Source organism: Sardina pilchardus, chromosome 19, assembly GCF_963854185.1.
Source record: "Sardina pilchardus chromosome 19, fSarPil1.1, whole genome shotgun sequence".
NCBI classification, from domain to species: domain Eukaryota; kingdom Metazoa; phylum Chordata; class Actinopteri; order Clupeiformes; family Clupeidae; genus Sardina; species Sardina pilchardus.
This window is the reverse complement of record NC_085012.1, coordinates 9,116,712-9,134,287: the sequence shown is the minus strand read 5'-3', so window position 1 is coordinate 9,134,287 and position 17,576 is coordinate 9,116,712. Positions and strand designations below refer to the sequence as shown.

At 47.1% G+C, this 17,576-nt stretch overlaps 1 protein-coding gene across 1 annotated transcript in view; it reads right to left on the bottom strand.

Moving 5' to 3' along the window:
- Positions 1-17,576, bottom strand: part of dpyda.1 (dihydropyrimidine dehydrogenase a, tandem duplicate 1) — a gene marked incomplete in the record, with an annotated part of 173,820 nt that overhangs the window by 97,967 nt on the left and 58,277 nt on the right. Inside the window, 6 exon segments of the mRNA XM_062520871.1 lie at positions 655-865; positions 3,071-3,240; positions 5,733-5,840; positions 12,819-12,906; positions 14,682-14,763; positions 15,635-15,831. Of these exon segments, the coding sequence (XP_062376855.1) occupies positions 655-865; positions 3,071-3,240; positions 5,733-5,840; positions 12,819-12,906; positions 14,682-14,763; positions 15,635-15,831 (856 nt within the window).

The window sequence follows — 17,576 nt, the reverse complement described above, 5'->3', positions numbered from 1 at the left end:
ACAGTGGGACACCTGTTCAAATCTGCCATCGCTCACTTCATCACTTAATCAAAGACTTCTGCCAGAGCTAGTCAGCCAAACTAATTTGGCCTAATGGAAATGAATTGGGTAGTGGAACAGCGCTGGCACTGTAACATCTTCAGCCTTAAATGCCAGCACTTCATAGGACTGAAGTGCATCGCCACCTATTTACCAAAGCACTTAGCAAAACTTCCTCATGTACACGCTTATGTAAACATTATATTTAGAAACTTCAGGCCACTTCAGACTGCTCTATTCATTATAACCTTTTATGTACAGGGCCGCTGTGTACAGCTCAACAGATAACGGCTCGCAAAACGGTCCTATGTGTGTGCAAATGTGGAGATGCGTGAGGACTTGACATGCAGAAATATGCTTCAACCCAATTCTACCTCTCAAATTACTGAATTTCATCTACACGTGTTGTGACTTTTCATTTCACTCCAGTTATTTTATTTATGTATTATCCAGTTAAGGGCAATTTCAGTATACAGAAAGTTGAAATAAATGTAAAAAGAATATAATGAGCTAAAAGTAGAAAGAAAGGGGGATATTAACAGAATGATTAGTGGAACAATACAAAGATATGCTGTGGTCAGGGTAACCAACAGAATGTGTCGCTGTCTACAGTACCTTTCGGGTCGCTCAGACCAGAGCCGAAGGCACTGATGATGTAGTCGGCTTTGAGCCGGATCATCTGGTCCTCGTCCTCCGTCCACTCTCCTGACTCGCTTTGCTCCGTCCGGCAGAACTCCATGGCCGCCACACGGCCCGCCTTCATGATGACCTCACGCGGAGACAGGAAGGGAAGGAACTCACACTTCTCCTCCTTTGCCAGTTCCATCTGCAGAGTTCAGGAAAACCAAAACTCACTCAAGTGCCACACCACTGACCATATAATATGGAAGTCAGGAAATGACATTGAGGACCTCTGTTGAAGTTCACTCTTAACTTATACTGTTTAATAACCAGTGAAGTTAACTATTTTACTATAGTTGGCTATAAGCGGAATGTTCCCTTGAAAATAACCTTGCGGGGTGAGAAGCTGTGTTTACTGAGAGAAAAGTAAACATAGCTTTCTCAGAGAGAGTTAATACAACCATCTTTGCATAGCGTCCCTCAACTTCCTTTTCTTAATAAACTAACTCACACACGTGCAGATGAAATAGAACTTGTTCAAATACACTCACCGGTGAAACACACATAAGGAGGTGAGAATGTGCTGGGCACCTTTGCCATACCGTCTTCTATTTTGAGCATTCCTTTAAATTGTTTTGCGGTTCGTGCAATATCGAAGAGAATTTTTCTTCTATATTATGTGAAGGTTAGTGACGCCCACAGGAGTCCAAAAACGAACTATAGCACATAAACAAACTTAATTAGTGTGAGGAGGTGGTGGTGGAAGCAGCAGCTTATCAGTGTACCTCTCTACTGAAGAAGAGTAAACAGATATGAATCACTATTTTAATTTTCTCATTTCACCATGTGTCATTTCTGTCGTTTCTATGGCAGCATGTGGTGTCTTCTGAGAGACGAAGGCTAATGACACGATGAGTTGGTTCAGCAGAGAAATCAAAAATAGAATCTGATACTAAGGAAGTCACTTACTTCCCTTTGTAACTCTTTTAATGTATTATCCTCATTCTTTTACTTTAGTGCAAAACAGGGAGCATTTAATCTCTACACACCTGTGCTACATTAGTGACAATCGCAATGACTTACTACATTCATTGCATTAGCTGCCGTGTAAAAATATACATACTGTACACGCTAGCTCAACACTACTCAGTGCTAGTTTTGCTGATACACGGGCAAACGTTTTGGTGAAGAGGAGAGAAGTGTGTCTTTTTGTTTTGTTTTTCTTTTTTTTAAAAAAAGAAAGAAAAAGAAAAGAAAAAAGAGAACGGGGTCAGTGAGAAGTGAGAGCTCCTGCTTAGGGACCTGTCTCACCGAGACACACAGAGATCTAAATGGAGCCATGCATGAGTTGCCTTATCTCCCCGCGCATCCTCCCCGCTGATGGCGGCCCGCCTATTGACTCAGGCCTCCGAGAGGAAGAGGGTCTTTCGGCAGTAATCGCCTGCCAAAAACCCAAAGACAATTCCCCACAATAAGGCAGTGGAGGAGTGAGAGTGTGCAGTGTGTGTGTGTGTGGTGGATTTGTGTGTGTGTGTGTGTGTGTGTGTGTGTGTGTGTGTGTGTGTGTGTGTGTGTGTGGTGTATTTGTGTGTGTGTGTGTGTGTGTGTGTGTGTGTGTGTGTGTGTGGTGTATTTGTGTGTGTGTGTGTGTGTGTGTGTGTGTGTGTGTGTGTGGTGTATTTGTGTGTGTGTGTGTGTGTGTGTGTGTGTGTGTGTGTGTGTGTGTGTGTGTGTGTGTGTGTGTGTGTGGTGTATTTATGTGAGTGTGAGTGTGTGTGTGTGTGTGTGTGTGTGTGTGTGTGTGTGGTGTATTTATGTGAGTGTGAGTGTGTGTGTGTGTGTGTGTGTGTGTGTGTGTGTGTGTGTGAGAGTGAGAGAGAGAGAGAGGCTTAGGAGGGAGTGTCGGCAGGCCAGGCAGAGGACACTCACTCGGACGCCTTAATAAAGACGTCTACTGAGCAAGCCCTCGCCAGACCAAATATTAATAAAACCCTAAGCTGCCAGGTGTTGACTCTTGTCTTATTCTTTCTTTCATTTTTCTCTTTCTCTCTTTCTTTCACTCGTCTGTTCTCTCTCTCTTTCTCTTACTCTCTCTCTCTCTCGATTTCACACACACAGACATAGACATGCACGTGCGCACACACACACACACGCACGCACGCACACACACACACACACAGACACACACACACACACACACACACACACACACACACACACACACACACACACACACACACACACACACACACACACACACACACACACACACACAGACACACATGCAGACACAGACACACACAAACACACACAGACACACACACGCACACACGCACAGATTCTCCTTGGGTATTTGTCTTTTTTCAGCACATCTCAATAATATTGCTGGGAGCCGGGCTCCCTCTCCCACCTCCTCGGGGACGGCGCGGATGTTTGTGAAGCCCTTGCGGAAGACCACGTAGACGCGGCGGGCGCCACAACGGAGGGCAGAGGTGGCGCAGTCAAAGGCGGTGTCGCCCGCGCCCAGCACAATGACGGTGCCATGCAGCCGAGGCAGCGCCGACTGACAGGTGCACATTCCTGGGAGACAGAGAGAGAGAGAGAGAAAAGGGACAGAACGAGTGAGAGAGAGAGATAGAGAGAGAAGTGAGAAATAGGAAAACATGATTTCTGTCGGCGGAACCATTCCTGCTTAACGGCTCAGCAGACGCTAGTACTTAAGGCGGTGTAAAATTGCATCTTGGAGTCTGCCGACACAGCATGTCCCTATCAAATTATTCTGCTTCAATGAGAGGCAGTTTCACCTTATCTCCCTCTCTCTCTCTCCCTCTCTCTCTACCTCCCCCCTCCCTCATTCAAATTGTACATATACAGGTAATTTTGTATTCAGGCCTTTTCTCCTCGCGATGCTTTTATTTTTATCTGCCATATGAACGAGTGCAGATTACCCAGAACGCCGGTCCGATGTCAACATCTGATAATACGCGCGGCGTAGATCCGGCAACATGTGATGTATTCAGGTACCCCCGCGCGCGCACAAAAGGAGACATAAATGGTTTCTCTTTCTGCCGAAGCCGGAGTGAGTGAGTGGTGTCACTCTTGGGGGAGAGGGAGAGCAAACGGCTCCTGGTAATTGAAACTGGGTGTGTGAGTGTGTGTGAGTGTACCAGCGGCGTCTTATCCACAATCACCGATCTGCCTCCCCCTGCCATGATCGAAGCAACAGCTGACCTACAGCATTTTCCTTCTTCGTAGACAATGTCTTCCATTGTCTACTGCTTCGTCAATTATTCCATTGTGTTGTACCTCAAATAGTGATGGGGGGGAGCACTAGATTTGAGCCTTTCAGAGAAAACAAATTGTGTAATTGCTCATATTTTTTTGACGGCCTTGCCATTTATGCCACAAAAAACCTCGCAGCGCATTGTGCGATCCGACTGAGCTTACGCAACACTCATCAACTGAAGTTTTGACATCCAAGCTGACACGTTCCCCAAGAAACCATTATCCCCCGTCCTTTGTCTCAACACGGGAAATAGTAAGTGGTCTCAAGTTACGGAATCCAAAATCGCTGCGTGATCATGCCGGGAGCTCCAATTACATAACCGAGGGCCGCACGTACTTCCGCAGGTGTGTGGGAGGCGACTCTTCCGTTTTTGTCCTCGTCTAGGTGACATCGTCGAACATGTGCCAGCGTTTGGTTCCACTCATGCCGTCTCCTGGCCTCTGTCACTCCATGGTGATAATGTGGAAATGACGGCAAAAACAATCTTCTTACCAGCCGGTGGAGCCATCAAACGTCACGTCAAAGGCCTGTATTGGCCAATCTACCAGCATGTTCATGGCGTTGTCATGCAATGACAAATTTGTAGTCTACCTTTCTGGAGGTTTTTTTGATGCATTTTGACTGTCTGTCTTCTTTAGGCATAGTTTTCAGCTCTCTTAGATTTTAGTTTCACATTATGTTGCAAGCAACTCCCTAACATGACCAACGTAGGGCTAAATTGGTGTGAACCATAGGAACTTTTAGGAACTTTAATCGCAGCCTAAAGCCAAATTGAAATAAATGCAAATGTATGATAAACCTATGATAATCACATATTTGGAGATGAACTGAAGTGGGCTCACAGGAATGCTTCCATAACTTATTGATTTTTAAAAAAAGAGAAAATGTGATAACCCTATATAGGCCAGCCTATGGCATTTCACATATCTTGCAGATCATTGGTTATAGTCCTGTTTTGCAGATGTTTTTTTTGCAAAGCGACTTAGCATCTAGGCTACACTAGTATTACGCATAATAGTTTTAATCAACAATAGAAATAGCTTATCACTGATAACAACACAAATAAGCTAATTCATGCTCATTTAAGTTTCAACATTGTACAATGTCCCTACATGTATTTACAGTATGTTCCAACACAAGCCTACATTTATCCATCATGTGCCAAACAAAAATAGCAGCCTATATGTTGCACCGATTCTGGGCACATGGCGGATATGTGTAAGTTGAGTTCATGTAGGTACATGTGGGCTGCTTATAAAAAGGCAATTATTCTGATACAGCAAGGCGGATGGCATGACGTTTGGTTGGCCGATCTGTTGGTTGATCAAATGGATGGTCGGAAGGTTTTGGGCATGATTCTCGTGCCATTCATGGTGTCTTGTTTTTCCGAGCTCTGCTCTATGACAGCTGACAGTGTCTCTGGCTTTATAACATGACTCTCTCTCTCTCTATCTCTCTATCTCTCTATCTCTCTCTCTCTCTCTCTCTCTCTCTCTCTCTCTCTCTCTCTCTCTCTCTCTCTCTCTCTCTCTCTCTCTCTCTCTCTCTCTCTCTCTCTCTCTCTCTCTCTCTCTCTCTCTCTCTCTCTCTCTCTCTCTGACCTGCATTATCACACTTCTGCCGGCTGAACGTGAAGAAAATTCACTGGTGGTACCGTTGTTTGGCCAGGGCTTTTTATCTATTTATTTTTCCTGTGGTGGTACACAAGAATGACTTGTGTGGCCTACAGCATCTCCTCCACTGTCTCATGATTGGATTGACCATTTTAATTACTAGCTGTACTTACCTGGTTTACTGGCCTTGGCAACAAGAGGTAGGAAATCCTTGGACGTGTAAAAACCTTGGTCCATGTTCAGTCCTTCAAAGATCTTGTGCCTGTTGGCCTGCGGCAGACCTAATAAAGACAAGAGACAGAGATGAGGTGAAAATGAAATACAATCTGCAGGTAATATACAGTAAAAGTAGTTATTTTAGACTGTCAAAACTGGCAGTAAAGTTCACATTCTCCCTGTAAACACCACCACTTCTATATTGAAGCAGGTGCATTACTCTCTCTCTCTATTCACATGTCATACACATTCACATAACTATAGTTTTGTCTCCAGGAAAACCATTGTTGTCTGCTGTCCATTGTACCCTTGTAGGGAGTCGTTAACCTCTGCGCTCTACATAGTGATTTAATTGTGTCTTTTTAAAAGAGACCAATATTAAATACGAGCTTTAGAAGTACCCCACAATGCCTCTAATTTTTCACAACCGGTCATTACCACATCCTGTATTAAAAATCACACTGGATTAATTTGAATGTTGAATTTACATATTCAAACTCCCATCCACTTTTATGCAAAAAGGCATAAAAAAAAAATAAACAATGAGCTAGATCTGTGATGCTATTTAAGATTTTAACTTAAAAACCTAGCGCTAGGTAACCTGAGACCTAATTTGCCTTCGCAAAGCTTTTAGGAAGGAGATGCCTTTTGCGTTTCTCCTTCCATCTTGTAACCCAGCAGCGGCAGCAGCCTGCTAATTTAGGCAAAGTAAAAGGGCTGCATTCCTCTTAAAGGCTGTCTGCGAATCGGAGCCAAGGCAACCGGGTCCACGTTCTCCAGCCGAGAGGGGAGATGGAGAGCATCGAGGCCGGCGCGTCCGATGTCAGAATCAATTAACTCTGCCATACACTCGTCAGCGATAATTTGATTTCGGGAGAACCTCTCTGGCCAAGTTGAGCATTGCAAAATGGATTAATGGACTTTCACCATGTCCGGATTTCCATCGGAGCCCTTTTGTCTATCACATTTTCCTCTTTTCTTTTCTTTTTTTTTTACCCCATTCTGTGGTTAATTTACAGCTGTCTGGATCAGAAAAGGAATATATCTAATACATCAGCAAGAACAATCCATTTACACAAGCACTTTACAAACATGATTAAAAGTTTAAACATGCTTTGACTTCCAACTGAAAACATTTCAAAACAGAACAGGTAGCCATGGCTATATTTTGAACAGCAGCACAGGTAACCATTAGCAACTGGATAGAAGCATCTTTCTTTAGGTAACCAGTGACCTTGTGGAGTCAAAAAGTAAGCCTATCTAAACTAGCAAACAAACTTTATTTTTCTCTCTCTCTCTCCCACCCACTTCCTATTAACTTTTAATTAATGCAGAGAATATTCAGTCATGGTTTTTCAATTTGGGGAGTTTTTGGCCACCACTAACGAAGGTGTCATTATCCTCCCCGAGTCTGGTGAGGGAGCAAGGTGAAAAGTACACCAAGATTTGGTGAGTTAAACTTATTACTAACAGAGGCGGCCATTATTTCACTGGATAATTAGACGCCCACGTGTTAATCACACGCTGTCTCACCTTTTACATTTGCCAATTACACCATAATTATTCAGTTTTTCAAACTTAATTTCACACAGAGACCAAAAAGGGGTCCCCATGCTTCCTGATTCCAACAGAGGGAAAAGCCAGTCACTCTGTCACTCACACACACACACACACGCACACACACACACACACCTACTGTCTCAGATTGAGAGTCGGCGCAGTATGCTGGCTCGCCGCCACATTAAACGGCGTCCTTTCAGCTGTCCACATCTCAACTTCGCTCTCCTGTGTTGTACATTACCGTGGGACATTAGTGTCATTGCGGCTTCATAAATACGCTCGTTCCGTCCCAAGCTCTAGGTTATCCTATTACACTCCCCTGTTAAATAGTAAATATCATTTGGCAGTCATGGGGAAATGATATCATGGATGAGAGCTCATAAAATATGAATTGGAATGACTAAATAATAGACTGGGGCGGAATTGTAACACTGTGAAGAACTTTTCCCCTCCACAGCAGACAGTGACCGTAAATATTCATGTCTAAGGGCGCAACAGAATAACTCAAATTGATAGGTGTAAGTAATTCCTGGCTAAATATTATTGTATAACTCAAAGCGTAAAATATTTTATATGCACTGGTGTGTATGTGTGTGTGTGTGTGTGTGTGTGTTTGGGGGGGGGGGGGGGGGGGCGGGGGGTGGTAGTGTAAAACAATGAGAGTGAATGCAGTTTTAGAGTCCTCCAAGTAACTATGCTCAGATGCGGGGTTATGGTGAAGATTAGTACTTTTAATGATCAGCGCTTTTTAGGGGGTCTAACTTTAATTGTGGAGTGTGCAGTAAACAGGATCGCGTTTGATGGTGTGCTTGTGGGGATTCAGACAGCGCTGCACTGTGCCTCACTGTCTGTGACATTATTATGGCACTTGATAGCCTACCATGAGTCCTTGGGCAGTGAAAGTTAGTGTCGACGCCTTTTGAAATATCACAGCGCCACAAAACAAGACAACACAAGACAAGTTGACTCCATCAAACTTTGCATCCCTTTAAAGCAATCCTGAGACATAAAGCCGTCACGTTGCATGAGAGCGGAAATGAAATAAATATGTTTACACCTGCTATACCCACGCGAGCCATGTTCCTCAAACTGTGAGAGGGGAGCTGTTTGTGGCTGTTGTGTGTGTGTGTGTGTGTGTGTGTGTGTGCGCAGAAGCATCCCACGCAAGTTATGGGACATTAGGCTTTCTGCTCGAGTGCAGCCAACGCTGATGGATAAGGTACCTCATACTGTTAGTTTAACAGACCTGAGCCGTCATTAGTATTCGACTGCAAATCAAAGGAGGTGGCGGTGGAGGAGGTGGGGATGGGGGGATGGAGGAATGGAGGAATGGAGGAAGAGAGGGAGGAGGGGAGAGCAGGCCACTGTGGGCGCTTATGACAGAGTGGATTCTAACAGTAGCTTAGTCGTTTCTGACAAGCGCCTTTGTAAGTAATGCGTCTCCATTTGTCACACGTAGCATCTCATTTGCCTCCGTTTTGCAGATTCCCCGCAGCGAGCCTCCGTACAGTAAGCAGCCACACTGCCCTCCCCTTCTCTCTCTCCCTCTCTCTCTCTCTATCTTTCCCTTTCTCTCTCCGTTTCTTTCTCTCTCTCTCTCTCTCTCTCTCTGTTGTGAAGAATAAAAAATAATAAATCATCTGTTGCAGATGTTTTCATTCGCAGGCTGGTCGGGGCGCTCGTTAATCACATGTTATCAGTAGCCATCAGCGGGCCGGAGAGGAGAGGAGAGGAGAGGAGAGGAGAGGAGAGGAGAGGAGAGGAGAGGAGAGGAGAGGAGAGGAGAGGAGAGGAGAGGAGAGGGAAAGAGCCAGCACAGCGCAGCACCGCACAGCACAACACAGCCCAGCGTGCCTCTCTCTCTGGAGTGTGTGTGTGTGTGTGTGTGTGTGTGTGTGTGTGTGTGTGTGTGTGTGAGAGAGAGAGAGAGAGTTTGCGGGCGGGTGAAGGGAGGGCATAGAAAGGGTGGGGTGTGTGAGTGTGTGTGTATGTGTGTATGTGTGTGTGTGTGTGTGTGTGTGTATGTGTGTGTGATTAAGTGTGTGTGTGTGTGTGGGGGGGGACTTTTATTCAGCGCACAGCCCCTGACCCCCCTTATGAATTGCTCAAAGATGAACAGGAATCAAGGGCACGGAGTTAAATAATGCACAGGCACACTAAGTACATTAAGATTTAACATAAATAAAGACCCCTGCTCCACGCATGCCCTCGTCCCCCTGCTTTTCATTAACCTTGTCATGATGAAAGACCGGGCAGAGAGAAAAGAGATGGACAGAGTCCGGCACACAGAGAAGAGAAAGGAGGACACTCCCAAAGAGGGTGTTATGAGAAAATGGCCCGTTTCTTTTCTTTTTTTTTTTTTTTTCTCCTCGTCTTCTTTCGGGGGCCGTGTCTCGTCTTTTGCTAGTAGCAGCTAATCGATGCCGCTGGGTTTGGGGCTTTGTGGCAGATGAAGAAAAGACTCATTGTGACATCTGCCATGAAGGTGGGACTTCAAAAGCGCTGGGGGACAATGTTTACCTCACATCTCCGTCTTTGATGTGCAATGATTGATACATCATCATATGGTCTAATTGTGCGGAAGTCATATTTGTTTTTTTAGGAGCGCGCGGTGCTGCCATCGATCAGCCTTCTTTTTAAATCTTGAAGGCTTTTCTCGGGCAAAATATCAGAGCCTTTCAAACACTCAATAAAAAATCCATTCTTGAGTCTCTCCATCATCCGCTGATCCTTTCAGTCCTTGTTCGGCTCTGTCCCAGCTGTTTTTAACATTTCTGCTTTTTTCCCTGCCCTTCTCTCTCTCTCTCTCTCTCTCTCTCTCTCTCTCTCTCTCTCTCTCTCTCTCTCTCTCTCTCTCTCTCTCTCTCTCTCTCTCTCTCTCTCTCTCTCTCTCTCTCTCTCTCTCTCTCTCTCTCTCTCTCTCTCTTTCTCTCTTTCTCTCCTCACAAAATTTTGATCATGCCTCCCTTTCATGGTGTTCCAGCCAAATCAACACGTTTTTTCCTTTGAACCTTGCCGTCTTTTGAAACATCTGCCCGCCCGTCTGTATTCCGCCGACCATGAGCGACAAACACACGTGTGCGTACGTGTGTGTGTGTGTGTACGTGTGTGTGCGCTCGTATGTGTGTGTGTGAATTCAAATGGCCTAACGTTCGGCACGTTAGCCGTGGCCTCGTATCAAAGCCCCGACCTCACAGTGGCTTGGCTACATCACAGAGGCCCCATGGCGGCCGTGACAGTGGCGGCAGCCGAAGGGTTAACCGAAGGGTGCTCTTTAAAGCCGCTGAAGTCCGGAGCCTCGGCTGGCCTCCCTCTCCCGCCCACCCCCCCTCCCCCTCCTCTCTCGGAGCCTATAACCCGGGAAACAATGGCCTTATCTGCCCGCCTCAACCTTCCCTCTATTCACCCCCAGAGCCAGGGATAAATTTGCATGTCAATCATAGCAGAGGATGACATTTAAAAGGCCTGTAAAAGGACTAATATGAAATCATAGAAATTAATTGCAAACATGGCAGAGCTGCGTCTCTCTCTCTCTCTCTCTCTCTCTCTCTCTCTCTCTCTCTCTCTCTCTCTCTCCCTCATTCTCTTTCTCTCTCTCTGTCTCTCTCCCTCTGTCTCTTTATCTATGTATCTCTCTCTTTCTCTCTCCCTCTGTCTTTCTCTTTCTGTCTCCCTGGGAATTGAAAATTCCTTTGCATCCTTTTGTGGCGGAGAACTCCCAAAATGCTTCGAGTAAAGGGGTCTTGGTAATTAGAGGCACCGTTATCAAAAGACTTGAAGCAATTTGAAACAATGAATAATACATTTCTTTTTTTTTTCTTTGCCTTTTTGCTGTTTGGTACAATAAAACAAACAGATAAGACGGCTTCAAGGAATGTTTGAAATCCTCAGATCAATTTGCAAACAGTGGGATATATTTTCTTCCTATAAAAAAGCTAAATTACAGTCTTAACAGCCCCCTTTTATTTTAGTAAATATAACTTTCTGGATGTTGAGGGAGGCATAATTTGAAATGCACCAGTATGTAAAAAAGTAGCTCTTTGATTGATTTTAATGAGGTAAAGAACCTTTTCAGGTGTCTGTGTATCCAGCAGCTAACAGCTGCCCTGAATACCAACATTAGCAACGTCTCATCCAATGCTAAGAGGGTAGAGTGTGGAGAAAGAGCTCCATGTTCCTCCAGAAAATCATTAAACTGGCATCTCAGCTGGTTGCAGAAGAGGAGAGAGAGAGAGAGAGAGAGAGAGAGAGAGAGAACTGTGCACATGGGGAAAGAGAGTGCAGCTGAAAAAAGAAAAGAAAGGAAAAGAAAAGGCTGCATCAAGGTTAAAGGTAGATAGAAGGGAGGAGGCAGGCACAGGTGAAGGTTAGAGATAAATACAATAATTATTGATTCAAGAGGTGCGAAGGTCACTGCTTATATAATCCTCAGTTATAACGTCAATACAAATAAGAGACAGAGAAATGCCAAAAGAAGAGAAATGGAGAGAGAGAGAGAGAAAGAGAGCGAGAGAGACTGATTGAGAGTGGGAGAGAGAACGCGCACTGTAAGTTGTCCGTATGCTATCAGGGTAGCCTTGACGATCTAAAAGGGACTCTGAAAGAAGAAGCTGGATGCTATCGGACGGCAATGCGCTGATAAGCTACATCGCTAAAGAGCGTTTCGGGGTCAACGGGTGCGCTCGGCTGAGAGTCCCAGCAGGGGGCGCCGCTAGGCGAGGTGCCCGCGGAGTGAGAGTGTAGGGGGAGAGCCTCCTGCAGGAACCAGTGGGTGGTCCGAGCACATGAGCGATAGCACAGAGAGAAGAGTGGGAGAGGGAGGGAGCGAGGGAGCGAGGCTTGGATCGAGTCAGGTCAGGCTGGCTTGGCGGGGTGGGGTGGGGTGGGGTGAAGAAGGGAGTGGTGATTACGATGCCGCCTCCGATGATACAGAGAGAGTGAGCGGTGAGTGGATGACCAAGGCGAGAGATTTTTTTTGGTTGTCAGTGGGGGTGGACAGCAGGGTATTTCTGAAACTACACCAACGCCTTCTGTGCAGGGACTTCAGGTGGAGGATGAACAAAAGCCTATATGATGGCCTCCACTGCAAAAAAGAACAGTGTTTCCCAGAAACCTCACCTCTAACACGTAAACCCCAGTCAGAGTAAACATATTACCAATAAATCGAAGCTAAAACAAATATTTGAACTGACTGAGTACCAGTTATATATAGTTATGAATATAACCTCTGTTCTCTGCAGGAGAATATGAGATATTAATTAATGGGAAGCCTGTCCCACATGATGTCAGGTGAATCTAGATAACACTCAAAAAAGCTGCACGTTGAAATATACATGCTTGAGTTAGAAAACAACGTATGAGTTTGACTGTCTGAGTTGTGCCTTTCTCACTCTCTATCTCTCCCACTAAATCTCTCTGATGGTCAGCTAGAGGTCAAGGAAAATGGAAGCAGGCAGGGGGTACGGAAAACTGAGAGAACTGACCAATGCCGATGAAGATGGCTTTGTATCCGTCTTCTTTCAGGGAGAGCAGTGTCATGCCGTCCTGGCCCAGTCCCTTCTCACACTCGATCTGAAACGGACACACACACACACACACACACGGAAACACACGGAAAAACACCGGCCTTTACAGTGACAGCAGCACAGCAGGTACAGTAACATGGAGCAGGAGAGGCACAGAGGAGCCGTGAAAGACAGGGGATATATATAGACTATATGGGCATACTGTATATGTAAAGACAGGGGATATATATAGACTATATGGGCATACTGTATAGACAGGAGAAAGACAGGGGATGTGCATAGACTATATGAGCATCTATATGGAAAGACAAGAGAAAGACAGGGGATATATATAGACTATATGGGCATCTACTGTATAGACAGGAGAAAGACAGGGGATATATATAGACTATATGGGCATACTGTATAGACAGGAGAAAGACAGGGGATGTGCATAGACTATATGAGCATCTATATGGAAAGACAAGAGAAAGACAGGGGATATACAGTATATACAGTAGACAATATGGGCACCTATATGTAAAGACCGGAGAAAGACAGGGGATATAGACTATACGGGCATCTACTGTATATGTAAAGACCGGAGAAAGACAGGGGATACAGTACATATATATATAGACTGGGCATCTACTGTATATGGAAAGAGAAGAGAAAGTGAGGGAGTAAAAGAGATGGATAGAGAAGGAGAGAGAGAGAGAGAGAGAGAGAGAGAGAGAGAGAGAGAGAGAGAGAGAGAGAGAGAGAGAGAGGACAGCGATCCAGGGCTGACAGACGGAGAGGGAAAAAGAGTAAAGGGAGAGTGGGAGAGAGGTGGAGGAGAGGGATGGATTGGTCCGGTCACCCGGTGGCGGAATGCATAATGTATCGGCGGCGATAACAGCGCGGTCGGAACTTTTCTTTCGCTGGGCGACTCTGCCCGGCGCTGGCTCCGCTGCGCTGGCGTCCGCCCCACTGACTCAGACACTCCATCGCAGCCCTGGCATTAATGCGGGCGCCCTCCAAAGGTTACGCGCCGCGCCACGCCGCGCCACGTCTCTGCTAGCACCCGCCCGCCGCCCCAACGCCTCATTCAGCACAAAACGCTACAAAACAACATGCAAATGACAAACCCCGCGCACACACCGCCCGCCCGCCCGCCCGCCTGCTCGCCTTCCTACAACCACCCTTCTGTTTATGCTCTCACTCCTTCTCTCTCTCTCTCTCTCTCTCTCTCTCTCTCTCTCTCTCTCCTACCACAGCCAGTCGGTGTCCACCGCGGCCAAACACAGCACCACCCACAAGCACTTCGGGAAAAAGCAACTTGGAAAAAGTGGCGAGCGAAAAAGCTCCGCGCTTCGGTCCACCGAGACGAGCAGGTGTGTCCGGATGAGGACTATCGATTGCCCTTTCTCACCGCGGCGGCATTCAGACGACAGACAGACGCACGGCCCTGAGAAAGGAAGTGGTGGTGGGAGGGCGGGGGGGAGTGGGGGTGGACGGTGTGGAGGGGTGAGGGTGAAGCAGGCGGAGGGGAGAGGGGTGGTGGTGGTGGTGGTGGTGGTGGTGGTGGTGGTGGTGGTGGTGGTGGTGGGGGCATTGAGCTTGTGCTGGTCTGCCTCCCTAATGCAGCTTTTAATTGTTCTTTATTAATGCAGCTGACATTTGGGCTCGCTGATGGTCGCAGAGACCTGTCGCCTGCCGGCTGCGTCTGATGAGCGCTCAGGAAACGAGGGAGGGAGCGAGGGAGGGAGGGAGGGAGGGATGAGAAATGGAGGGAGGGAGGGAGGGAGGAGGAGAGAAGAGCGAGAGGAGGGTGAGTCGAGGTGCCACGGCTCTCATTACCTTGACTCCCAAGTCCTTCATCAGCTCCACCTCAAACTGCACCACCTCGTAGGGCAAGCGGAACTGAGGGATCTCCGCAGAACTGCAGAGAGAGAACAGAGAGAGAGAGAGAGAGAGAGAGAGAGAGAAGAAAAAAGAGGTGGAGACGGAGGAGGAGAAAAGAGTAACGTTAGAGAAAAACCACAAGGAGAAAAAATTGGAGGAGGAAGAGAAAAAGGCTCCCTAAGGGATCTAAAAAGCACGGGCCTGAAAATGAAAAGAAGAAAAGACCACTGCACACAGTCTCACACACACACACACACACACACACACACACACACACACACACACACACACACACACACAAAAGCACAAAAACGAGAGGAAAATTCTCTCTCAACTCATAGAGGACCTGTTCATCTCCCTTATTCCATTTGATGTTATGGTTGGGGGGAAGCACATCTCTTTTTCACGTCCTTTCTCTTCGCCGGGCCTGCCCTGCCGGACTCTCGGCTCGCTCCATCTCGATCCCCAGGCGGCCCTTGGGCCTCAGTCCCGCCCTGGACGTCCATAAGTCTCTCGTGAGCCATCGACAGGTCCGGGCGCGGGACGGCTCTCGACTCCCGACGCCAGCAGCGGAAGCCCAGAAATATGTAATTGATAAGGCCCGTCGGGCGCTCGGCATTTGAGAGATGAATATTCCCAATTATGCCGGCCGCTCATTAGTTATTCTGACCTTATACAATGTGCAGCGTATTGATCCAGCCAAGCATGATCAACAATGCCCTTTAGTAGCAATGCACCCCCCACCCCCCCCACCCCCTCCTCTCCCCGGTAGGATGTGAATTTTGAACGCTGGGGGGTCTGCGCTGAGCTGCGTCAGCAGAGTGAATTAAGGAGGTGCGGAAGTGGGCAGGGACTGGACAGACGGACGGGGCGAACGGAATGGACGAACGGACGGACGGACCACTGACCTTAGCCCGCCGATGTACTTCTGCTTCTCGAAGATGGTGATGTCGTCGTAGCCGAGGCGGGCTAAGAAGGAGGCGCAGCTGACGCTGGCCGGCCCGCAGCCAATCAGAGCGATCTTGGCGTGGAAGCCGGCGGGCATCTGGTCGGGTGGCGGCAGCGCCGGGTTCCGCACCTGAGGCACGCCCATCTTGCTGAACACCTGAGTGGAGATGAGGAGGAAACAGAAGGTCACTCAATCTTATTCCAACCTCCATTTTGTGTCCTCTTCCTGTTCCCTCGATCACAGATTCTATAAACACGGCTAAGGAAATGCTTCCAATGCTTTAGCGCTTCCAAGAATGACTGATTCTTCCTGTCACAGGCCTATAATTTTAGAAGCTGTGTTTTTACTCAAACACTGTGTGGCATGTGTGTGCATGTGAGATCCTCTGGTCTTTAAGAAAATAGCAGGTTGTGCCTTGTCTATTCCCCGGCACAGTAAAAGCTTCGACAAGAGACAGATAAAACTCTTTTTTTCTGATTTCGCACGTTCCATTCGCCCATTTCGTTCATAGGGTCCTTACCATGAGTTCAACAGCAAATTGCCAAGCGTATGGTCACAGACTTGACCTAGCACTGGCTTTGAAGAACTGTAAAACACATCTTAAAAAAACGACACACCACATCCTTCCAGCGCGACGACCGTTAACTAAAACCATGTCAAAGACTAAAAGCCTCGTCGGCTAATCAATCCATGAATGTCGCGCATTCTTGTCAAACGAAGATACTTAAGCGATACGCTACGGACACCGTGAGCTGTACAAACGTGCGTTAATGAGCAGCCTTCAGCAATATATCCATTAGCACATGTAAAGTGAGGGTACAGGCTCTTTGTCTGCGTAATAAGATTATTGCGATCCATACATAAAGGCGGGCATTGTTAGTACAATATTACGCCCGAGCAGGCAACAGTGTAGGTGATATTAATTTATTCATGAGTTTCATGAACTGTGAAACCTAAATTGCTGCATGACAATGCATTTTTAATAATCCCTAAGAGCAGTTTAGAGGCCCGCGCCATTATTCTCCTCCTGCTGCGGCTATGAAACAAACAATTCAAATTCCAAATGCAATCTCGGAGTTATCATCCCACCCCCCTCTTCTCCAGTCTAATTGAAACAATGAACTCCAAACTGCAGGCACTCCAGGAAGTGATTTACTGTACGCACGGGGGCCCCTGGTGCACCAATGCGCCCGGGGGCAGCGCTTTTCCACCGCCCCGCACGTCAACGCTGTCCGTCAGAGAGCAAGAGACGTACGCCACGAGCGCCCCAGCGTCCCGCCGGCTCCCAAATAGACGTCCTTCACAGCGAGGACGTGCGTCAGCACTGCTGGAAATATGTTTGAAACCAATAAAAGGCAAAATGAACAAAAAAAAAGAAAAGAAAATGTTTTGCCTCTCAATGCCATCTCGTCGACTGAGTCAAACTGAAAGCATGATCACAGTCCTACTCAGCATCAGTGGATGGCTACTAATATGTGTTTTGATCAGGGGGGGGGGCAGTTGTCCATTGTAATGCCACTCAGACATCCCACTCACTCTTACAGAGCATCAGTGTGCACAGGAGCTGCAGTGGGATCTGGGAGAGGGCCTGAATAGGGGTGTCCGCGGTGTTGTGAACCGAGGCGAACCGGCGAGACGCAAACACACACCGCGAGACGCAAACACACACCGCGAGACGCAAACACACACCGCGGGTGGCAGACTCTTCTCGCACTATTTGCAGACAAGAGGCCCTTCAGACGCTAATGCGCTTAGCCAGCTCAGAGGTTTTAAAGGCGAAAAAAGGTGCCATTTCTATGTGTGTGTGTGTGTGTGTGTGTGTGCGTGTTTCTGTGAGTGTGTGTGTGTGTCGGTGTGCGCTTGTGTGTGTGCATGCGTGCATCCGTGTGTTTTCTACATGT